Source organism: Mchenga conophoros, linkage group LG3 (genome assembly GCF_057382185.1).
Source record: "Mchenga conophoros isolate Kocher_MC1m ecotype Shallow Benthic linkage group LG3, M_conophoros_male_GT1.1, whole genome shotgun sequence".
Classification (NCBI taxonomy): domain Eukaryota; kingdom Metazoa; phylum Chordata; class Actinopteri; order Cichliformes; family Cichlidae; genus Mchenga; species Mchenga conophoros.
The window spans coordinates 83306900-83332134 of record NC_140528.1 but is presented as its reverse complement, the minus strand read 5'-3'; the positions used below and the strand labels follow the sequence as shown (position 1 = coordinate 83332134).

General features: G+C 42.0%; 1 protein-coding gene across 4 annotated transcripts in view; it reads right to left on the bottom strand.

Moving 5' to 3' along the window:
• Positions 1-25235, bottom strand: part of ehbp1l1a (EH domain binding protein 1-like 1a) — a 54341-nt gene that overhangs the window by 14225 nt on the left and 14881 nt on the right. The window contains exons 7-18 of one of the 4 annotated variants that reach the window (XM_085267542.1): positions 20597-20665; positions 16130-16375; positions 15540-15602; positions 12072-12287; positions 11811-11954; positions 11520-11693; positions 11342-11401; positions 11155-11260; positions 3343-8612; positions 3202-3256; positions 2804-3007; positions 240-566 (exon numbers count right to left, since the gene is read on the bottom strand). In XM_085267542.1, the coding sequence (XP_085123668.1) occupies positions 240-566; positions 2804-3007; positions 3202-3256; positions 3343-8612; positions 11155-11260; positions 11342-11401; positions 11520-11693; positions 11811-11954; positions 12072-12287; positions 15540-15602; positions 16130-16375; positions 20597-20665 (6934 nt within the window). Of the gene's footprint in view, positions 1-239; positions 567-2803; positions 3008-3201; positions 3257-3342; positions 8613-11154; positions 11261-11341; positions 11402-11519; positions 11694-11810; positions 11955-12071; positions 12288-15539; positions 15603-16129; positions 16376-17274; positions 17344-20596; positions 20666-25235 lie in introns of those variants that run through there. The other 3 variants (XM_085267540.1, XM_085267541.1, XM_085267539.1) reach the window with 3 other exon arrangements.

The window sequence follows — 25235 nt, the reverse complement described above, 5'->3', positions numbered from 1 at the left end:
CATGCAACCGCCTATTAAGACAAAACCAAATCCTGATACACAACAAGTCATTAGAACAAAGCGGCACATCCAGGAAACAAAGGTTAACCTTAACAAAGCGACCAATATTGCAGTTCCATACTCCAGTGTCAGTACTGGCTGACTTTACCATCACAAGCATCCTGAGCAGTAAGCACTCATAAGCCAAATAATAGAGATGTTATCATCAAAAATGTACACACCATGCAACCAGCACTCACCCTTTTTCCAGCTGACAAGAAGACAACACCACTCTAACCTCATCCTGTTCTACCTCAGTCTGCTGCCTTGGAAGTAAACCTTCAGTGCACATTGGTGTTTGAACAGCGACCTTCCCTGTGAGTAATCTTTCCTCTGTATCCTCCGTAGCATGGCCGATAGAAGCCTCACACCTGTCCTCGATGGGAATGGTGCAATTTGTAAAGACTTGAAAAAACTCATCCGAAGGGGTCATTGTTGCATCCAAAGAAGAGAGAGGCTTGGGTTGGTGATCAGCTTCAGCTAACCCAGAGTTCGATGGCCCCAAGATTGATGCTACAGTTTTGTAACTGAGAAATGAATTCATATATGAGTGAATGAAAACTAGAACTATGTATAATTTGTCTCCTCTATCAGCATGTAGCTCATTACAGAAGCCAGTAAATATTGGCGATGTGTTCCCATGCAAATGCAGCCTAGTAAAGTTTTCACTTCACTTAAAACTACACATTTGAAAATTAAGGGAGTTTAATATTGTGGTGGGATGTTTTCTGTGGCTTGAGTTCAGGAGAGGGGTGGTGGAGTGGGTTCAGGGGTCAGTGCCAGGGGAGGCTGGTTAACCTGGACCTGGAGCGGAGGTGGAGTCAGAGTCACAACGTCACCTGTGCATGTTGGCACAGTGTCAAATAAAGTGAAAACTGCATCAGAAGCACAAGCAGTGTGCGGCATGTCGGGACTACGACAAAACGGAGTATGTTACGGTGGCGCCCAAGTTCCCGACATGCTGTGTACCCATGACCCGTGCAGCCATGGAGATGCTGGCTCAAATGGTAGCTGAGCGAGCAGGACAGGTGCTCTACACCATCGGCCCTCCGACGCCCTCCCCCAGTCCAAGAGCGACGTACAAGGCTGCAGTAAGGTGCTAACGGAGTACACAATGGGCTATGGTGGATTCGAGCTGCAAGCAGACCCTGGTTCACCAAACCTTGTGTTGACCGGGGGCATTGTTGGAAGCAGAGTGGGTGGAATTTAAGAGTGTGGATATCCCTTAATATCCCATAGTGCTGGTGAATTAAATGCACCGACTTAAGGCTGTGGTTAGCTCCCGACTTTCACACCCTGGGACCAGATTTGACTGGATTTAGAAAGCTAATGGGTGTCTGTAGGGGTGACATGTCAGTTTAATTCCATGGAATTGTATTTATATAGTGCCAAATCACAACAACAGTTGCCTCAAGGCACAACATGCGGACTCTAGCGACATGGAAACAACAGGGCCTTCAGTGGAGAACCCGCCGGTTCCAGTGATTCGCTCCATGGAATATTTTCCACTAGAGCATTCTCATAAAGATACTACACTCAGCTTTGACCGAGTGATGAATGGTTTTCTCTGGGTGCCACTTTAGCTCACTGGGATAAGCATGCAGCCATATGCCGTACAGCTGAAAGCAGCTGGCCCTGATTCTGACCCGTGGCCTTTTGCTACATATCTTCCCCTCTCTCTGCTTTCAATTGATACATTAACTGTATCTATTGAATAAAGCCAAAAAAGTGGTCTGCCTAGTGCATCCTCCACAGAATGTCTTCTGGTGAACCAGCCTGATTAATCTGTTAAGGCCAGCGTCTACCACCCTGAGAATGACAAGCTGGTGGAGTCGCTGAACAAGACAAGTCAACGAAGTCAAGACAAGGATGAGAGTAACTGGTATCACTGGCTAGACTCCACCGAGTTTTCTCCCTTTTAGTTGCTGTTTGGCAGAAACCCACAGGGAGTGTTGGACCTGATTAAAGAAAAATGGGATGAAGGTCTCACCCAGGGAAAAATAAAATTCAATACATCCTGGACCTGAGAGCAAGGCTTTAGTCCAGTTTCCACAGGAGAATCGCCCCCCTGCCCAGTAACATCAGCAGTGGCTGTACAATAGAGGGACTAGGCTAAGACATTTTGTATTGCTCCCTTCATCAAGCTCACAATTACTCACCAAGTGGCAAGGACCCTCGGTGGTCACACAGGGAGTGGTTGATATTGACTATGAAGTGGTGCGGTCAGACAGGGGTGAAGCCACACAAATATATCACCTCAACCTCCTAAAAGAATGGAGAGAGGCTGATACTGCTTCTCTGGTGAGCTCGGTTAAGGATCGAGATGAGTTGGAGCCCAGCGTACCAAATTCAACCATTGCCCCAGCTTACCCCATGTCCCAGGTCGACAAACTCCTAGACCAGTTGGGCACTGCTTGCTTTTTCACAATGCTGGATTTAACCAAAGGCTACTGGCACATTCGCTTGTCTCCAGAGTCTACAGAAAGAAACTGCCTTCTTCTCTTCATACAGATTGTACCAATTTATTACAAGGGCTGGGGGCTTTTAGTCCCAGCAGGTGAGCGGGGTTGACCAACGTGGACGAGGCTGACTAAAAGAGCCAGCCTGTGGATGTTGGCACATAAAGATAAAGTGAAAACTGCACCGTGAGCACAAACAGTGTCACAAGTCTAGAATGACCTGGACACTGAAATATCAGACTCTGTCTAGGATTATTAATAAGCAACCCATGCTTTATGCAGTTGGTTTCAGTTTGAACACTTACCCTTTGTGGAAAACACCCACAATAGCACCCACTAATCCAGAGATATCTTTTTCCTTTTCTGATAGAGAGGATTCTCCTTTTTTTTCTGTTATTGTTCCTTCAGCTTCCAATAGTTCCCAACCTAAGATTCCCACCAGCTCAGATCTTTCCAATGGTTTCTTCACTCTTAGGTCTTCCTCTGCTGTCCTCTCTATTTCAGATTTTCTGAGGACCCGAATATAAAGGATTTTAAAGCCTGGCTGTTAAAACTTAATTAGCACTAAAATTATAATATCATGAAATTCAACGTCATATTTGTTGTCAGTTTACCATGCAATCTAAATTTGCTGGCCGAAGCAGTGCATGTTAGGCAAACACTAAATGCAAAAAACGCAAGAGCATCAGGCACGTCCACTTACCTATTATCTACATTAAGTTCTATGTTTTGCTTGGCACCAATTTTAAGTTTCTCTTCTGTTTAAAAGAAAAATCAAATGGATTAAAATGTATGGCAAAGAAAGATAACTCCGAGCTTTATATTAACATTACAAATGTCTCACCATATGAAAGTTCTGTGCTTGGACTGCTACCAGGTACAAAAGAAACACCAGGATTTCCTGTGTCTTTGAGATATGACTCTGCATGAGGTAATTCTTGCAAGGTTTGCTTCTTAGTTGCAGGTGGCACAGGCATTGTTTTTGCAGTTGGATTCAATTGCAAAATACTGGGGAACCCAGGAGTTTGAGTGAGTTTTGGACACGATGGAGCCATTGCTACCATGTTCTTAACTTCATCTTGCTTATGGTCTTGTTTTGCAGGAAACTCTCCAATGCTAATTCTTTTATTGCGTAGGTTTTTAAACAAGATCTTGTTGAATGTTGCCACGGTTTGTATGTTCATAGATTCAGCACTATGCCTTCTGGCTGATGGAAAACCTGGGATGCATGAAACACATGGAGCAGAAGAGTTTAGGCTGACCATATTTGGTGATTTGTTTGTAATTTGAGCAGACGGAAAACCGGATGCTCTGGCTTTTTTGGGGCAAGACCCCACTTGTGCTATCATGTTTACGTTGAAGCAATCCGACTTGACCTGTTGAGTAAGTACCACAAACATTTCTGCCATTTTCTTCTGAGGTCTTGACAAAATAGATTTTGTTTCACTTAGCCAACCTGTGCTTGGTACTGGAGTCATGGATGCAAATCCCTTGATACATGAAGCACTGGCACAGTAAGGTACAAAACTTATTCTGGATTTATTCTTGGAATTGTAATGGGGCGCAGACTGGAATCCAGGGATTCTGGAGTTTTCTGGGCAAGCTGGCGCCATTAAATGCATAATCTCTGCATTTTGATTTGGAACATCTTTAAGAAAAACTGTCTCCTTTGGATTTTTATGCATAGATCCATAAGTATATGGATCTAAAAGCCACTGGGATTTTAAGCCCACTTTGAGTGAGGCAAACCCTGGCAAACTTGATACTTGCGGGCAAGCGGGTAGGAGAGTTAGGATATTGTATTTAGTGACAGTAGGAAAGCCTGGAATCAATGATGATCTTGTACACGATGGAACTAAAGGAAGCATGTGGCTTGGTTTGTCTATGATCACTGGTGAGCAGATTATGCTAAGATGAGTATTCCTTTGTGGTCTGTGCATCAGTAAATCCGTTTCAGATGGCCATCCCACGTTCAGATGTGATTCAATCGATGAAAATCCAGGTACAGCAGAAATTACTGGACACAAAGGAAGGAGGTTGACCATATTCAGGCCATGAATTTTGGGACATGGAACAGATGGGAAACCAGGAATACTTGAAACTTTGGGACAAGTTGGTAGAAGGAAAACCATTAATTTCATTACTCTCTCATTACTTGTCATTTTGCTCTCTCTGTCCATCTGCTTGTCTTTCATTCTTGGTTCAAACAGTGGTTCCTTGCTTATTATCCAGTCTTTTGAATCATAATATGATGGAAATCCGGCTATTTGTGACAGTTTGGGGCATGAGCATGAAAGACTGACCATATCTGTCATATCTACAACATTATACAATCTGGGATTTGGCACAGAGGGAAACCCAAAGATGCACGAATTCCTTGAGCAACTTTGTGCAAGAGAAACGATTCCATTCATGTTTTTAGGTATTTTATCGAGCTCCATTACTAACACGAGCTCCCTTTCAGACGGCTTCTTCCACAATGGTTGATGAATGGTGTTCCAGTTTTTGCTGTCAGCTTGTAATGATGGAAAACCAGCTATACTGGAGACAGTGGGGGAAGATGGAAGGAGACTGAGCATTCTAGACTTATTACAGATTACTGTCGGTGCAAAAACAGATGGAAATCCTGGGACAGAAGCTTCTTTTGGACAAATCGAGGCAAAGGTTGACATTACCTTCATTTCACCATGGTCAAGGCTATATTCAGTCATTATGAGGTTGAGTTTCGCTTGTTTTACTGCTAAAGGTCTAAAATCTGTTATCCAGTTTTTGCTGAAAGGATTCTCCAATAATGAGGGAATGCCTTCAATTAGAGAGATTTTTGGACAAGAACCTAAAATGCTGTTTTTAGCCAATCCACACTTTACTATAGTAGATTGTGGAATCACGGTCATGTCTGTTATTGAGGAATGCTCTGGACATGTTGGCGTCAAAACTCCCGGTTCTTGAATTCCATCCTTCTCTCTTAGTAACACTTCTCTTTCAGTCATGGCACTAAATTCTTCTTGCGACATCTTTGATCTGCTATCAATAACAGATTCTGAGCCAGGTATGCTGCATACATCTGGACCAAAGTGATTTGTATAACTGTATTGAGACACAGATGGGAATCCTGGATTTCTAGCCTTCCTGGGGCAAGAGCGTGCCAGTGAAACCATTTCCTTCTTTTCACTTTCATTCTTCTCTAATGAAGATGGTGGTAATATTCGCTGTATTTGAGATTGTTTCTTCCAGATTAGCTTTCGATCAACACGCCACTGTTTTTCATAATCTGGTGGCATTTTGGATGGCATGCCAGCAATGTTTGTCAACCTGGAACAGGTCCCCAAAAAATTAACCTGTTTATAGCCCGTTTCAGGCGCCACACAACTTTGCACACATTGTGCACTAGGCTGGCAAACATTTTTATCTATTTCTAGATATACGTCTCCTTCTGGGTGAAGAGCAAGTTCTGTGGTTGCAACTTCAAAATCTTTTGATGACTTTTTCCAAGTAGATTCATTGTGCACAAGGGATTCAGATGTTTGTTCAGAAGTAGTAGGAAATCCAAATGTGCCGCTGATGGTTGGGCCAGGCAACAGTATGTTTACGTTGAAGCAATCCGACTTGACCTGTTGAGTAAGTACCACAAACATTTCTGCCATTTTCTTCTGAGGTCTTGACAAAATAGATTTTGTTTCACTTAGCCAACCTGTGCTTGGTACTGGAGTCATGGATGCAAATCCCTTGATACATGAAGCACTGGCACAGTAAGGTACAAAACTTATTCTGGATTTATTCTTGGAATTGTAATGGGGCGCAGACTGGAATCCAGGGATTCTGGAGTTTTCTGGGCAAGCTGGCGCCATTAAATGCATAATCTCTGCATTTTGATTTGGAACATCTTTAAGAAAAACTGTCTCCTTTGGATTTTTATGCATAGATCCATAAGTATATGGATCTAAAAGCCACTGGGATTTTAAGCCCACTTTGAGTGAGGCAAACCCTGGCAAACTTGATACTTGCGGGCAAGCGGGTAGGAGAGTTAGGATATTGTATTTAGTGACAGTAGGAAAGCCTGGAATCAATGATGATCTTGTACACGATGGAACTAAAGGAAGCATGTGGCTTGGTTTGTCTATGATCACTGGTGAGCAGATTATGCTAAGATGAGTATTCCTTTGTGGTCTGTGCATCAGTAAATCCGTTTCAGATGGCCATCCCACGTTCAGATGTGATTCAATCGATGAAAATCCAGGTACAGCAGAAATTACTGGACACAAAGGAAGGAGGTTGACCATATTCAGGCCATGAATTTTGGGACATGGAACAGATGGGAAACCAGGAATACTTGAAACTTTGGGACAAGTTGGTAGAAGGAAAACCATTAATTTCATTACTCTCTCATTACTTGTCATTTTGCTCTCTCTGTCCATCTGCTTGTCTTTCATTCTTGGTTCAAACAGTGGTTCCTTGCTTATTATCCAGTCTTTTGAATCATAATATGATGGAAATCCGGCTATTTGTGACAGTTTGGGGCATGAGCATGAAAGACTGACCATATCTGTCATATCTGCAACATTATACAATCTGGGATTTGGCACAGAGGGAAACCCAAAGATGCACGAATTCCTTGAGCAACTTTGTGCAAGAGAAACGATTCCATTCATGTTTTTAGGTATTTTATCGAGCTCCATTACTAACACGAGCTCCCTTTCAGACGGCTTCTTCCACAATGGTTGATGAATGGTGTTCCAGTTTTTGCTGTCAGCTTGTAATGATGGAAAACCAGCTATACTGGAGACAGTGGGGGAAGATGGAAGGAGACTGAGCATTCTAGACTTATTACAGATTACTGTCGGTGCAAAAACAGATGGAAATCCTGGGACAGAAGCTTCTTTTGGACAAATCGAGGCAAAGGTTGACATTACCTTCATTTCACCATGGTCAAGGCTATATTCAGTCATTATGAGGTTGAGTTTCGCTTGTTTTACTGCTAAAGGTCTAAAATCTGTTATCCAGTTTTTGCTGAAAGGATTCTCCAATAATGAGGGAATGCCTTCAATTAGAGAGATTTTTGGACAAGAACCTAAAATGCTGTTTTTAGCCAATCCACACTTTACTATAGTAGATTGTGGAATCACGGTCATGTCTGTTATTGAGGAATGCTCTGGACATGTTGGCGTCAAAACTCCCGGTTCTTGAATTCCATCCTTCTCTCTTAGTAACACTTCTCTTTCAGTCATGGCACTAAATTCTTCTTGCGACATCTTTGATCTGCTATCAATAACAGATTCTGAGCCAGGTATGCTGCATACATCTGGACCAAAGTGATTTGTATAACTGTATTGAGACACAGATGGGAATCCTGGATTTCTAGCCTTCCTGGGGCAAGAGCGTGCCAGTGAAACCATTTCCTTCTTTTCACTTTCATTCTTCTCTAATGAAGATGGTGGTAATATTCGCTGTATTTGAGATTGTTTCTTCCAGATTAGCTTTCGATCAACACGCCACTGTTTTTCATAATCTGGTGGCATTTTGGATGGCATGCCAGCAATGTTTGTCAACCTGGAACAGGTCCCCAAAAAATTAACCTGTTTATAGCCCGTTTCAGGCGCCACACAACTTTGCACACATTGTGCACTAGGCTGGCAAACATTTTTATCTATTTCTAGATATACGTCTCCTTCTGGGTGAAGAGCAAGTTCTGTGGTTGCAACTTCAAAATCTTTTGATGACTTTTTCCAAGTAGATTCATTGTGCACAAGGGATTCAGATGTTTGTTCAGAAGTAGTAGGAAATCCAAATGTGCTGCTGATGGTTGGGCCAGGCAACAGTATCCCAGCTTTTCTATTTGTCTCCATCTGCGTGTCAGCCATTTCTTTCATCATCTCACTGTCTTTCTGTGGTGCTTTTCTAATTTCCTCTGTAGTCACCTTTGGTAGCTCTTCCCACAGAATGATCCTGTCTGCAGGATAACTTTCTGTAGTCATTTTTGGTAGCTCTTCCCATTGAATGGTGCTACTATTTGGAGGTTTTTGTAGTTGCTGTTCAGCGTTATTTACTTGGGTTTGGGATAGTGGTTTTGCAGCACCAATCGAACATGTTGACTGCAGTAAAACCACGTTTTCATCACTAAAGAAAAGGTAAATACAAAGTCACAGTCAATACTCTACAGTCAAGGAGGAGGATGCCACAATAATATAATAAATATATTAAATCATTTTATTAAAGATCAATGCAATTCAAGTTCATAATCTTCATAATAATACAGTGAAACTCTGGTACAGGGTTACGGTCACTGTGAAGTAGATATAAATCTTTTAAAATCATTTTAAAATCATTTTTTTAAAATAACACGCTTGAATAAAGCACTGTTACTACTCTTTGTTGCTTTAATAACTTCATAATGTCATGCATGGTATTCGACAAATGCATTTCACAACAAACAGTCCAGTACTAAGACACCACACTCAAGAACTGCACCCCACAAACAAAGCACCAAGTCACAACATTTTGCTGATGATGATTCCACAGCGACTGTGCAACTTTTTTTTTTCCATTTCTTCTGACTTTGTTGCAATGCATAGTCTTTGATTACTTTTTTATTTGCTTTATATTCCGTGCTTTTAGCTGCAACCAGTGTTGCTCAGTAACATCACTATTGCTGGAATAGTGACAATAACAACAACTGAAGCTCATCTCATAAAAAGAGCATAATTAATGGCATCCAGAGCAGAGGTCAGGTATCACGCTCACATACACTTACCTGCTCTCACTGTTTCACTGTTCCTAGCATACCAGTAATACCATAATCTGACGTAATGGCAACCAGTGACTCTGAAAGTGACTTCAGTGATCTCAGCTCCTTTGGCAACACTCTCTCTCCTTTGTAACTTTAACTTACTTTATATTTTTAGCAACCACAAAAAAGTTCAAAACTACACAACTGATGCAAACTACAAATAAGAATTCTGCCAGCTGGTGTTTAGCTGTAACAATGTATCACATCACTGCATCACAATGCAAAGCAAGGGACTAGCAATCACAAATAGTGGCCTGTCAGGAATTGAGTGGCACATTTTACAAATCACATTTCTAAAAGCAGAATCAAAAAGCAGAAGTTTCAAAAATTTCACCCAGAAACATCAAACAGGGAACTCAAACACTGTTTTTAAAGCAACCGCTTCATCTTCTTAACATGGAGTCTAAAATCAGATCTAAAATCTGATTGGTCTGGCCTTTTCTCATAACTTTCCAACCCTGTTCAGTTGAGATGATGATTGGTTGACTTGAATTTCAGCAGCCTTGATGGGAAAGGTTCATGACTTCTTATGCAGCTTGATTAGAGACAATATATCAGGCGTAACTCGACTTGACAGAAGCCTTACTAAAGAAATGTTCTTTCAGTGGATGTTGTTGACTGTTTCCTTGAGGTGGATGTAGCTGCTCTGAGGTAGAGCAGGTCATCTACTAAGGTTAAGGAAGGTTAGTGGTTTGATCCCAGGCTGCTCCAGTCTGCACGCCAAACATCTTTGGGCAAGATACAAACTCCAAGTTGCTCTCCGATGCGTCCATCTTTCCAAAGCATGCCACGCATTCTGTGAATTTTTTCGGGACTGAAATAGCATGGGGTGGTTTTATATATTGTAATAAAAAATTGCATTTTTGCAATTAGTGCAAACTCAAAAAAAATTTATTGCACTAATTTTTGCAATTAGTGCAATTTATTTTCTTGATCTCGAGGCTGTTTTGTTCATTCTTTCTTGTAGACCGCGTTGTTGCTCAGTAAATACATGTTCTTCTTACAATTATGACACTATTATCATTTATTAAAAGCAACACTTCCTGAGTCACATTAAACATTATGTAATAATAAATAAATACTTTTTTTCTATTCCCCACCAGAATCATCTTCCTGTGTAACTCTTTACAGTTCAGGTGCTATTTTTAAATCACTTAAAGTGAGTCCTGTTTTACCTCCTCTTGTAAAGTTGAATACTTGCAGAAAATAAACTAAATGTGTGTTTTTTCGGTGCAAGATTTCCCGTTGAGGATTGCTGCTCATGTGAGTCTCTGAGCTTTCAGCAGGTTATTTGATGAATACATCGTTCCCAGGCCAAAAAAGGAAAATCTCAGTTGCACGGTGAGACCACGAGCATGATCGTTGTTTATTTCAAAATTCACTGGTTTGTTTCCTAAATTTGTCTCACGTGGACAACAGTGAAACTGTTGCATAGCATGCCAGCATGTAATTTTGCTACACTGAAAAATTGGGGATTTGTTGGTCACACAAACACAATCTTTGCACACCTCACTACTCAGATTTGTTTCACTGTGACTTTGTTAAAAAATGAAAATCCAATCAAAAGTTCTGACAAAGCACAAATGGAGAGAACATAACTTCCAGACAATGTCGTTACACAGCAGCTTCAAATAAAGTGGCTCAGAATTACATGAGAATATAACCTTAAAGAGGAAAAACAGTGTTTTTCATTTTTATAGGCCAATTAAACAAGGATAACTACACCTCATGAAGTACTCTCGAAACTACAGTTTGATAGAACCATAAGCAAAAATGTTGTGATATGGGAACGTGGATTATTGTTAGACGATCGTGAAAACACAGCAAATGTTCAGAAGTGCCAAACTCAAGCAGCCTGCAGGAACAACTTACCCTGCTGATGCTTTGGCAGTGTCGAGTCCACACGCTGTATCTCTTTTCCTCTCTGAAGCTCTGACCTTCTCTGACCTTTGGCTGGCTGGGCCTCCAGGGTTAGAGGCTAATAACATACAGTTCAGAGAGTTAGCCATGCAGTCCGTACTGTAAGCCTTACCCCACTGAATGCTGACTTGATGCTTACCTGTGGGTGCTGTGCACTGGTTATCCTCTTCATTCAGGGTGCTCAGCTGTCTTTTGAACTCTAATAAGAAGGAAAAGCAAAGATACGATTTTACAAATCAAGCTAAAAAACGAGGTTCGTGTGCCATCACGCTAGCATAGCAGCTACACTCTTTTCTGTGCTGAACCTAACCATGTACCTGCATCATGTTCACAGACTGAAAGAGAAGGAAACACATGAGCAGAGGAAAGATGTAGAGAAGGTGAGGCGGTCTCTAATGCAGATGTGACCTGAGGTTTCCAAAAAGAAACATATCCAGACCCTCCGCTGGGTTTCTCATCTAAAGGCTGAGCAGTGGGCAGAGAAGATGAAGCTGACAGGAAAGAAAACAAGAAGGGAAAAACAGAGACGAATGAAAGAGAAGTACAGCAAGCAGCCTCTGATCAACATGGCAGAGTACTGGTCTGGGTTTAAAGTAGAGCAGAATTACATGGCATCTCTAGTCTCTGCTTTTTCTGCAGAAGTGCAGCTTGTCCAGGATCACTGACAAAGGGATGCAGAGACGTAGGAGAGTGGGCCAGCTGTGCTAGAGGGACCTGAGATTTAGGAGGCCTCCATTCAGTCTGCCAGGAAGCTGGAAAACAAAAGGAAAAACATGGGAGGACAGAGTAAGGAAAAACCAAAGGTAAAGGTCAAGTAAAGGGTGTGGAAAATATCTGCTTGGTCTACACTTTAATCTCTGTCCCTTTACCTGACTCTGGGGAAAACGGTAGACTTGTAGGTTTGATATGGGCAGACCCCATATCAGACTCTAGCAGAGGTGGGGCAAGCTTTTCAGAGGTGGAGCAGGCTTTGAGAGCAGGACGTGGCGGAGGTATAGGGAAAGAGCTGAGTAGAGCTGAGGATGATGATGAGGAAACAGAGGAAAAAGAAGGACCACTCTGCTCTCTACGTGCACTAGTACAGGCTGAGAAAAGACAAGACAAGAAAAGAAAAGAAAAGAAAAGAAAAGAAAAGAAAAGAAAAGAAGAGAAGAGAAGAGAAGAGAAGAGAAGAGAAAAGAAAAGAAAAGTTATCGCTGCATTATTGTGATAATCAAGACAGCAAACTTTTCACATGTGAAAATATACAAGGGAAGCTTACCTGTGCATGCAGAGTACTACATATAACATCGGCTGCATGACACACTACTTTGTGTAAAACACTACATTTGGCAGCAGTTTGACAACTTTCCAAGGATACATTTAGTTTTAGTATTTAACATATGAAAGTATTTATTCTGCAGTTATTTTCAAAGCTATGACATCAGAGCTCTGTCAGTGCTTAATGTAATGGTCTGTTCTCAAAATAGATTCAGATCAGTAAGTCTCATTCTCAATATGAAAACTATACTTCTAATGATGGGTCCACACAGGAAGTGACCAGCAGTGACGTGGGGCCAGAGGCCACTGAGACAGGAACAGCCTGTGAAGCAGTGGGTCAACTTTAACACTTTAACCACCTACCAACATGCTCGGCTTCCCTCTATCACATCTCAAGGCCAAACTGGTTTCATCATAGGAAGACATGGATTCTTTGTTTGGAATATTGTGCAAAGAGAAACTGCTGAGATCTATCCTGATTTAAATCCCATGTGTAGGCTGGACGGAGATATTTAAAACACTTTTCAGGTTTTTGGGACTCCTGCCCGTCCCGTCTGCCCAACAGATTGATTTTCCCAAGTGGACCACCACAGCTTTTGCTATAATGGTCCACTTGACTGGCATAGTTTGTTCAATTTTTATTATTTAGATTTTATTACAAACAGAACGTACAGGACTGGGGGGCCAGGAAAGAGAAAGACGAGGGGGAAAGAAAAGAAACTGAAAATCTGCTCGATCACCTGCTGAGAAAAAGAAACAGCACAGCAGGGAAACCACAGCACCAACCAACATGAGCATCAGTTACAGTGAGCAATAAATATCCAGTGTTACTGAGCAGCATACAGAGCTAATAATGCATGATATGTTTAGACCACGATAGTGTGTGTGTGTGTGTGTGTGTGTGTGTGTGTGTGTGTGTGTGTGTGTGTGAGCTTGTATTCTGCTTGTATTACCACTTGTCCCTTAACCGAATTGATAACTTATTTCCTTGTTAATTTACAGTTAGCCATAATGCTTTAATTTATACATTGCTGGTGTAACTTTGTTTGACACACTATCCTGGGTTTGTTTGTGGTAGCAGCAGTTACATCTATTACATCCATGCATATGTTTTAAAGCAAACACTACTAACCATCAGGTCATTTGAATTTTCTTCTGTTCACAGGCAAATGTCCGGTAAATTATGTTTCTTCATATTGCTTTGGTTATAATTACCATGTTTGTCCATGTATTCAGGTCCTATATTTAAGACGGGTATATGGGAAGGGCCGCCAAGTATTTCCTGTTTATACCCACATAGCAAAGTTGGTATGGCCCTGATCTGGCCCACACAATGTGCTTACACATGGCCCACATGCCGCAAAGAATGACGGCCCTTTGGTGGCCCAGATCTGGTTTGCCAGAGGTGGCCCACACATGGGCCAGCACAAGGCCAGTTGCAGACACACTGCTGGCTCAGATGTCAGCCTAATGTGTACCTTAATCAAGCCATGTAATAACAACATGTGCCGGAACATAATAGTGCAAAAGTAACATAACTCTGTTCTTTTATAGCGCTTTTTTGCTCTCCCAGATTACTCAAAGTGCTCTATGCCACATTCACCCACTTTCTCTAAACTGAGTGCTTCCTAACTGCATTCATTCACATTCACACTCTTGACATGCCGACTGGAGGAGCCAGGGATTGAACCACCAACCTTCCGATCAGTAGCTGACCTGCTCTTCCTCCTGAGCTACAGCCACCCGGTGGTGACCATGAGTAAACCGTCACTAGGTTTTGGATAAAGTGTAAACTAACAAACCTGTCAAACCTGCATTTGAAACGTTGGCTACCATAGCAGTATAGTATTGCAACAAGGCATTTGGGTCCTCTAACTAAAATAGGAAAACAGGAACATGAATAGTGCCATCATTGCCAGACCTGGCCCACATCTGGTTGACATACACCCTGCCATGACACCAGTCAGTCAGAAGTGCCAGCTTGATGCCGGATCCGGGCCAGACCTGTTTTCTATGAGCATGCAATCACATAGACAGTGCCATCTATGCCAGGCCTGGCCCATATCTGGATGACATACGTCTTATCATGCCAGAGGTCAGCCAGCAGTACCGGCTTGATACCAGCTCCGGGCCAGACCTGCTTGCTATGTGGGTATAGGGTCATGAGGTCATTAATTGCATCACTGGGTGTAACCAAATGAAGTTTTTTTTCATTTTGTATTGATTATTTTCTTTAAAGTAGCCTTTTGAGTTGTACTTCATGCAGTGTTTTACTTTTCAAACCATTTAGCTGAGTAAATGAGTTTGTCAATTTCATGCATAATCTTATTCCTGTTCTTTGTTTAGAATTGTATTGTTTGGTCCGACCTATTTGTTTCGATGGTAGAGACTAACGAGGTTCAGGTGTGGATAAAATCCTGTATAAAGCAAGTGGGATGTTTTCCTACCAGGTTGATTGTTTTATGGAGATGCCAGAAATAAAGTATATTTAAAAGAAGCTTAAATAGTCTGCTGATGCTGTTTACTTATCACCTTCCTTGCTGCTTACGTTATGCTACTTCACAGTGTCTAATAATGGGCGTGGGGAGCTAGAGGGCACGGGAACTCAGTCCTGAGTTAAACCTTTCTCAATTCCAAGACAAGAAGCAACTGCCAAGATAGCCAGGATAGCATTGGCTGGCTAGGACAGCACATCCATGAAATGGTTACCCAGGCAACCTAAGACAGGAACATCAGCTGAACACCAACTAAGCAACAAAGCAAAGTATCACTTCCTGTGTGGACCCACCTTTAGTTTACCTGTTGCTATCAGATTTTATTTCCTTCATACATTTTATGGTATGTTTGCTTAAATGGATGTTTTACCCTGAAGTGCAGCATTACCCTAAATACATAAATACCAGTTTACATGATGCATCTACTCTAATGTCAATACGAACAGAGCAGAACGGGATTCCTTGCAAACAGCTTTGTTTTTTCCAAAACAAAGCTGTTTGCAAGGAATTTGAGGATTGAGGGAGATAGAAAGATGGATCAGAGGGTAAAGGGGAATTTTGAAGAAATTAAAGAGAGGAAACCTTGGGCCTTCAAGGCTTCAGTTGAAGAGGAGCCAAAATGGAAGCTTTGGGGCCTTTGAGGAGCTGAAATGTCCACGAGACGCCAGCAGAACATGTCCAGGAAGCGCCAGAATCAGAAGAGAAAGGGAGCAGTGTGAAGATAAAAGACAAATAACGAGAGCAAGTGAAAATATGCAGACTGTTAACTACGCTACAACCAGAAGACAGGATTCACAGCATTTATGAAAATGCACATGAGAGGTGAAGGAGAGAGTGCAGGCAGTGGAGATGAGTTTGATGGCAGGAGTAACCTACAGCCTCACCTCAGTTGTTGCAGCATTAGCTATAATAATGACTTCTAGCATTATAATAGGATATAATGAGAAAGAAATATCAACAGTGAGCTGCAGTTTTATCCTAACTTTACTAAGAATAGGTGTAAATCCATGAACATACACTCCTTTAACAGAAAGTGCTTCAGCTCTGCAACTGGTGCAACAGATGCATTGATGCATTAAATCAAATGCAGATAATCCCTTTAAAAATGGGCTCTCAGGGTCAAAGAGAAGAAAGGGAAGCACACAAAACTAGTAACATCTGTTGACGAGTACCTGATCCAACAGTGTGCTGGAAGATTTTGGGGAGTACAGGACGGTGAGAGTGTGCAAAGGCTGGCAACGAGTAGGCATCGGGAGAGGGCCGAGCTTGCTGGGTAGTGCTCGGTGGTTGTGCGTGGGTTTGCAATGAGAAAGATGGAACAGATGGATCAGGGACTGGCAGTGACAGTAGAGGATAAGATGGTGCTGAAAAGGTGGAAGAAATGCCAGAAGACCTTTTCCTATCAGTCTCTGAGGTCACTGAGTGAAAGATATGACATGCACAGGGATAAGGGAGAAGATGGAAAATAAAGAAATGAAATAAAGGTCAGCAGGAAACAGGAAACAAGCAGAAATGTAAAAACATAATGACATGTGTACTCCCAAACTCCCAAACTGGCTCTAATAAATAAAAAGGTCAGGTTGGACACTGATTTTAACCCATTAAATCAGTTTTAGGCCAAACCTTTAGGTCAAATTAATGTAACTCTTGTTCCAGGGGCACAATCGAAAAATTGCAATGGTTTATAAAAGCACCAACTCTGTGCTTTTCAGTGATATTAGGGTCAGTATGGTCCTCCCAGGCAAGGCGCCACATCCAGATCTTGTCAAATAACACAGAAAACAACAAAAACAAAACAAATTTTTAAAAAAACACAATAAAAAGAACCAAAATGCCTTTAAAATGTCTGTTTTCTGCAGAGCTCCATCACACTGACTCTCTCTTCTTTCAACCAAACTTTAATGCAACACCATGCCTGGCATTACCGTAATTACTCTAATAAAACTGAAAAGCACAAATCGCTGCTTTTAGGAAGCTTTGGAATTTTTTCATTTGAGCAAATGTTTCAGGAGTTACAGATGTTTAAAAAAAAACATTGGAAAATGCACGGCGACAGGTTAGGCTTTAGATCAGGGTGTCAAACTCCAGTCCTCGAGGGATGTTGCAGCAGTGACACATGAAAAGGTTTCAGGACACCGGCCCTCGAGGCCTGAAGTTTGACACCCTGGTTTAGAGGGTTAAAGTAAAGTCGCAGATGCATATATGAAAGTGGGTTTTTGTGTTATTTTTAAGAAAACATATGTGAGTGTGGAAAGTGGAAGAGAGGAACTGAAAGGAGGAAGAGAAATGATAATAAATTCACAGAAGTGAGAATTACCTGTGGGGCCTAATTCAACTACAGGCCTCCAGGCCAGATCATGAACTCTTTCAGTGGGGGAAGCAGAGGCTTTTGTATGAAGAAAGAAAACAGCAGGCAGAGTGATTAAAAGAATGGAAAGCACATTTTATATAGGAAACCAAAAAGGAAGCAGCAACAGTTAAGGAATATAAGTTCAAAGAGAAACAGAATAGAGAGAAGGGGCATAATTTCCTCCCTCCAACATGAGTCTAAGCTAAAAACAGTTTCTAAAATGCTTCGTTCATGTGGCATTGATTCCATATCTACCAGAAACAGAACAAATCTGTTTGGAAGTGCCATGAAAAACATATGAGCCCTTTTCAAGATTTCTTAGTTTTTTCATATTTGTTGTTACAAATCAAGAAAATTTTAATATCAGACAAAGATAAGGAGAATAAATACAAAATACAGTGCAACACAATAAAGTTACGATTTCATTATTGGAACAAAGCCATCCAAACCTACCTGGCCTTCTGTTAAAAAGTAATTGCTGCCTTTATTAAATCATGAATTAACTGCCTCCAAACCTAATAACTGCTCGTGCCACCCTTGGCAGCAAGAACTACAATCAAGTGTTTGCAATAACTGGCAACAAGTCTTTCACATCGCTGTGGAGGAATTCTGGCTCTCTTCCTTGCAGAGTTCAGACTTTTAGCAGATTGTTTTTTTAGTCATTCAGAGGTGGACTTGCTGGTGTGTTTTTCAGATCATAGTCCTGCTGCATTATTCGAGTATGCTTGACTTTCCTGCCCTGAACTGGAGATTATTTGATTTTCTGGATTCATGGTTCCATCAATCATAGTAGTCTCTGCTGGTACAGAAGCTTGAAAGCAGCTCCAGACCATCCCAGTACCACCTCCATTTCTGACTGTTGGTATCATGTTCTTTTTATTAAATATAACACTATATTTAGAGTTTTAGTAGTCAAACCTTCCAAAAAGTTAATCTTTTGTCTCATCAGGTCAGAGAATATTTTCTTAAAAGTCTTGGAGGTCATTCAAGTAGTTTTTTGGCTAATGTGAGACGAGTCGTTGAGGTCTTTAGGGTCAGAAGTGGTTTTTGCCTTGGAACTCTCTCATGGGCTGAGGCAGGTGAGGCCTGCAGTTTTTTAGATGCTGTTCTGGATTCTGTTAAGGCCACCTGAATGAGTCATGATGGTGTACTTAGATCAATGTTGTTGTTATAGGCCGGCCACTCCAAAGAAGGATCGCCTCTGTTGGTTGGCTAGATTCCCAAACCCTTAGAAATGGCTTTGAAACCCTTTCCAGACTGATAGAAGTCAATGACTACGTTGCTCAGTTGTTCTCCAGTTTCTTTCAGTCATGGCATGAAGTCCATTTTTTTCTGGTCAGCATCACTTTGTCACGCAGGTTCTAGTCAAGTGATTTCTTGATTCCTAGGTCTGGCAGTAATAAGGCCTGAGTGTCACGATATCTTACAGCATCCTGCCATGACACTGCGGGGCGACCGTGGCTCAGGGGGTTGGGATGCGTATCTGTAACCGGAAGGTCGCCGATTCGATCCCCGGGCTCTCTGTCCTGGTCGTTGCGTCCTTGGACAAGACACTTTTCCCTACCGCCTACTGGTGTTGGCCAGAGGGGCCGATGGCGCAATATGGCAGCCTCGCTTCTGTCAGTCTGCCCCAGGGCAGCTGTGGCTACAACCGTAGTTTGCCTCCACCAGTGTGTGAATGTGAGAGTGAATGAATAGTGGCATTGTAAACCGCTTTGGGTGCCTTGAAAAGCGCTATATAAATCCAATCCATTATTATTATTTGTCTCTAACCATCGGGAACCCTCACGTTAACTTTTATCGAGTGGAAAAAAGTTAGCATTCATTCTCCAGCTTCGCTGTGTTTATGTTATGGTAGCATAGCTGTGTCGCTAGCGATCACGTAGCACATCATTATATACCAGCTAGCCCAACTTCAGTAACCCTGCAAACGTCACTGCTGTTTAGTTTTCTGTCTTCATTCATGTTGGAAGTGATAGCAGAGCTGTACGTTTGAATTTTGTCAAAAATCTCTCAGTCAGAACATGCTACATCATGTTTAGGTGAAAGCTAGCGAGCTAACTTCCTGCTAGCTTCTAACTCTGTTAAATGTAACTAATCCTGTTTTTATGGATGCCTGGGTGTTAAAATTAATTGTTACACCTGGTAAAGCAGCAATGCTGATCATTTTATTAAAGATGAAAGGTTTTAGACAGTTTTTAACTCTCAGTGATGCGGCTGTGTTCGTTTGACTTTGGGACCTGAAGCGGACAGAGTTTAGGACCCAGATTACTCCACGAGGCTCCTGACTACGGTGGCCGTAATGCTCCGACAATCCATCAAGCGGTGCGGCTTCATAGCTTACCAAAGTCGTACTAAAACATTTTTTGACAGATTTTTGAGCGCTGTGTACCACATAAAATCGATTTGAGGTCAGTAAGCACAACCAGAATTCATACATAAGGCGCACTGTTGATTTTTGAGAAAATTAAAGGATTTTAAGTGTGCATTATAGTGCGGAAAATGTGGTATACAGAAGAAAAGAATATATCGCGATATATATCGTTACCGCACGTGCTTCAAATTATACCACGATATGGATTTTAGGCCATATCGCCCAGCCTCAAATGGGAGTAACTACTTGTTCACACCGGGCAGGTAGATCTCCTTCGTTTTTAATAAATGATTCATCATTTAAAAGCTGAATTTTATATTTATTCAGGTCATCTTTGTCTAATCCCAAAAAGTTCATTCTGGTTATCTGGACGTCGCATTTTCAGTGGGAGAAACATTTCGTCACTCAAACATGCAAAGCACCCAGAAGAAATCAGGAAGGGGACAAATACTTGTTCATGGCACTGTATGTATTAATTCTGGTATTGTCTTTTTAGGTACATATTTGCACTTTAAATCCAATATTTCTAGCTGCAAATTTTAAAACCTAAAAAGCGCAGGCATGCATTGACTCTTGTAGCAGAAAATATTACAGCAAATGTTTCAGGAGTTACAGATGTTTAAAAAAAAAACATTGGAAAATGCACGGCGACAGGTTAGGCTTTAGATCAGGGTGTCAAACTCCAGTCCTCGAGGGATGTTGCAGCAGTGACACATGAAAAGGTTTCAGGACACCGGCCCTCGAGGCCTGGAGTTTGACACCCTGGTTTAGAGGGTTAAAGTAAAGTCGCAGATGCATATATGAAAGTGGGTTTTTGTGTTATTTTTAAGAAAACATATGTGAGTGTGGAAAGTGGAAGAGAGGAACTGAAAGGAGGAAGAGAAATGATAATAAATTCACAGAAGTGAGAATTACCTGTGGGGCCTAATTCAACTACAGGCCTCCAGGCCAGATCATGAACTCTTTCAGTGGGGGAAGCAGAGGCTTTTGTATGAAGAAAGAAAACAGCAGGCAGAGTGATTAAAAGAATGGAAAGCACATTTTATATAGGAAACCAAAAAGGAAGCAGCAACAGTTAAGGAATATAAGTTCAAAGAGAAACAGAATAGAGAGAAGGGGCATAATTTCCTCCCTCCAACATGAGTCTAAGCTAAAAACAGTTTCTAAAATGCTTCGTTCATGTGGCATTGATTCCATATCTACCAGAAACAGAACAAATCTGTTTGGAAGTGCCATGAAAAACATATGAGCCCTTTTCAAGATTTCTTAGTTTTTTCATATTTGTTGTTACAAATCAAGAAAATTTTAATATCAGACAAAGATAAGGAGAATAAATACAAAATACAGTGCAACACAATAAAGTTACGATTTCATTATTGGAACAAAGCCATCCAAACCTACCTGGCCTTCTGTTAAAAAGTAATTGCTGGGGGGCGCTCGTGTGCAGCTATGGAGTAGACGTGTTTTCTGTGCTCTCCGTGCCTTCTCACTCATAAAGTTGCACTTTAAGTTTATTTCTAGCTGGGTAGTTTTAAAATCTGTTTCGCGGACTGTCGGAGCCGATCTTTTGTCATCATGCCGAAGAAAGATGAGAGCCAGAGGGATACGTCCAAGGCGAGCCAGTCGGCGGCAGGTAATGATGCCATATTAGCGGCTATCGCTAACCATGGAGCTGAGCTTTCCAAAATAACCTCGCTCGTGGACGGGTTGAAGAAGTCGGTTGAGGGCCGTCTCGATGCAATTGATGCAACGCTAACTTCTCTCCAGAAGAAATATCATGAGTCTGAGCGCCGGTTTGAAGACCTTGATGAAGCTATGTCCGCTAACGATAGCCGATTAGCAGCGCTGGAAGCATCGTGCAAAGAGCTACAGGTGGTTAACACTCTCCTCAAAGCTAAAGTCAACGATCTGGAGGGGCGCTCTCGCCGACTCAACGTGAGGATTGCGGGAGTTAAGGAAGGGGATGAGAAAGGCAGCCCTACCGACTTCGTTGCTAACCTACTTCCAGAACTTTTGGGTCGTGAGAACTTCAGCAGGCCGATAAAAATAGACCGAGCCCACCGTAGCCTGAGACCGAAGCCACAGCCCAATGAACGGCCACGTGTCATCATCGCTAAAGTCCACAACGACCGTGATGTGTTTGACATACTACGACTCAGCAGGCAAAGGTCTCCTTTGCTGTACCGCGGAGACAGAGTTTCCATTTTTCCTGATTACACTGCGGAGGTCTCGGCGCAGCGGCAGGCCTTTGGTGGTGTGAGGAAGCGGCTGATCGACGCCGGTGCTAAGTGCTCTCTTCGCTTTCCCGCAAAGCTCCATGTCGAATATAACAACGCATCGAAGACTTTTATGTCGCCGGAGGAAGCTGCACGGTTTGCTGACTCCATTGGCTCTGCAAATGAATAATAATTCACAAGTGACTTACTAATTTCACGACATGTTTACATATTCGCGCATTTTCTGCAGTAATGTTCTCTACCCAGCTATGTTGAATGTTTTGATCCAACATCTTTGTCCTCAGCTGATCAATGCGCAATATAAAGGTTTTTTTGGTTTGCATACTGTGATTTACATACTGTAGAGTTCATCTCTTTCCCGCACTGAAACGATGTACAGTGCTTATTTTGCCTATTGGGTTTTGCCTCTACAGTATTTGTGTTACGTTGTGATATTGGGAATATGCACATGTTTCTGTATGCTCTGTCTCATTTCTGCATATTTGCAGTTTTGTTGCAACGGTTAAAGTTTTATATCCATCTAGTTATTTGAGTTGGATCTTTCGTACTTGGTGCACAATTTTGTTTTTCATGTTTGTTAAATAGATTATATGTGGGGCGCACGGGGCTCCACGGTATTTTCTTTGAGTATTAGTGTTCAGTCAGGCTGGCCCTGGTTCCCGGCTGCCTCCCTGTTGGATATTGGGGGTGTTCCGCTATCTTTTTTTCTGCGGTTTGTGGGGTGGGTGGGGGTGGGAGGGGGGGGGGGGGGTCTACTTGTTTCTAAATATGTGTCGTTTTTGTTTTTTGATGTAAGTGCCAGCTCTTTATTTGTCAAACCTCAAAGCCTTCATTTTGTCCTTCCACATCGTCGTACACCATCCACTCACTTAAGATGGGGATGAGCCACATCACTTTTACAACCTGGAATTGTCGGGGTATGGGCAAAGCTCTTAAACGTGGTAAAGTATTTTCGCATTTAAAATCTCTGTCTTCTGATATAATTTTTTTACAGGAGACCCATATCCAACCTTCAGAGCAGAGGCGATTAAGATCGGTATGGGTGTCACAGGTGTACCAGTCCGCCTTTTCTTCCAGGGCGAGAGGGGTTGCCATTCTTGTTCGCAGAACTATTCCTTTTATATTCAAAACTCAGATATGTGATCCAGGTGGGAGGTTCATACTTGTTACAGGTACAGTCAACTCCACCCCTGTAGTCCTCTTGAACATCTATGCCCCTAATTTTGACAACCCTGACTTCTTTAGTAAAATATTCAATCTTGTCTCACAATACAATGACCATAATATCATTATCGGTGGTGATTTTAATTGTTATTTCGATCCATTGTTGGATAGGTCTTCTGCGTCCCTGGCCCCAACCTTGAGAGCTGTTTCTGTACTCAATACTCTTACTAAATCTTTGGACTTGGTTGACATTTGGAGGCACCAGCATCCGTTAGAAAAGCAATACTCTTTCTTCTCCCCTGTCCATGGCAGCTTCAGTAGAATTGACTATTTTCTTATTGATTCCAGGCTTATTTTGAAAGTGGTTAGTTCCACTTATCACAGTATTTTAGTTTCGGACCACGCACCTCTCTCAACGGTAATTGACTTCAACCTATATACCCCCCAATACAATTGGAAATTTAACCCCTCTTTATATCTAAATGACTCTTTTACGGTTTACCTATCTACTAAAATTGCAGAATTTTTACAATTTAATGATAATGGTGTAGTTTCAGACTCTGTTTTGTGGGAATCCTTTAAAGTCGTTATTAGAGGCCATATTATTGCTTATCAAGCTTCTCAGAAGAGGGACAAACTCAGGCTGCGTACTAATATTGAGGCAGAGCTGTCTGTGTTGGAGGAGAAGTATCGCGATACCGGGGCTGCTGACACACTTAATACCATTCTCAAATTGAAATATGACTACAACCACATGTTGGGGGAGCAGGTCATGAATTGTATTCGTCGATTAAAACAGAAGCATTTTGAGCTTGGTGAAAAGGCTGACAAGGTGCTTTCCAGACAGCTGAAGGGCATTCAAGCTGAAAGGGCGATACACAGAATTCTCTCTGCAACTGGCCAGTTGCTGTCCGATCACAAGCAGATAAATGACAGATTTCGCAGTTTTTATTGTCAGTTATACACGTCTAGTACTACGGCCACAGTTGCTGAAATCACTAATTTTCTTAATGCTTTAGACATCCCGACTCTTCCTGAGGCTGCACGGGGCTTACTCGATGCAGACTTTACGCTGGAGGAAATTAGAAATGCAATCTGCTCCTTTCCTAATGGAAAAGCATGTGGTCCGGACGGTTTCGGGATAGAGCTTTATAAGACACATATTGACGTTATCGCTCCCCTGCTACTTCGGATGGTAAATTGCTCAGTGTTAAACGGCTCATTCCCTCATTCTTTCTACGATGCCCATATATGTCTCCTCCTGAAAAAAGACAGAGACGAAACTAATGTTTCTTCCTATCGTCCCCTAAGTCTTCTCAACTCAGACCAAAAGATAATTGCTAAAGTCCTAACCAACCGGTTAAATAAGCACATAGGCTCTATAATTCATCCTGACCAATCGGGTTTTATCCCCAATAGATTCTCTTTTTCTAATACTAGATGTCTCTTAAATGCGATGTACTCAACGACACTGCCCAATTCTGCGGTGATTTCACTCGATGCCCAGCAGGCTTTCGACCAAGTGGAATGGAGTTATTTGTTTGCTACTCTTGAAAAATTTGGTTTTGGGTCGAATTTTTTGAATATGATTAAGTTGCTTTACGCTTGCCCTCGTTCCTCGGTCCTTACCAACCATGAGAGGTCGCTCCCGTTCCTCTTACACCGTGGGACAAGGCAGGGTTGTTGCCTCTCTCCAATGCTTTTTGCTTTAGCTCTTGAGCCGTTGGCCATTGCCATCAGAGCCAATTCCCATATCTCTGGTATAAATTGTGGCACGTCAGAGTACACCATCGGTCTGTATGCAGATGATATCATATTGGCTCTTTCAGATTTAAAGATCTCCCTTCCTCCACTTCTTAAGCTGATTGACAGCTTTGGCCACCTATCAGGGTTCACCATAAATTGGAAGAAGTCTGTTCTTATGCCGCTGTCGTCTGGTCTGGGCCCTGATTTCCTGTCTAGTTTGCCCTTTAAAGTCTCCCAGGATTACTTTTCATACCTGGGTATTAACATCCCTAGGAACTCAAAACTCCTCTTCAGGCTTAATTATTCGGTTCTAACTGATGAGCTCAAGTGTATGATAGATAGGTGGAAACTTCTCCCACTTTCAATGATTGGCCGTATCAATATAATCAAAATGGTTGTGCTCCCTA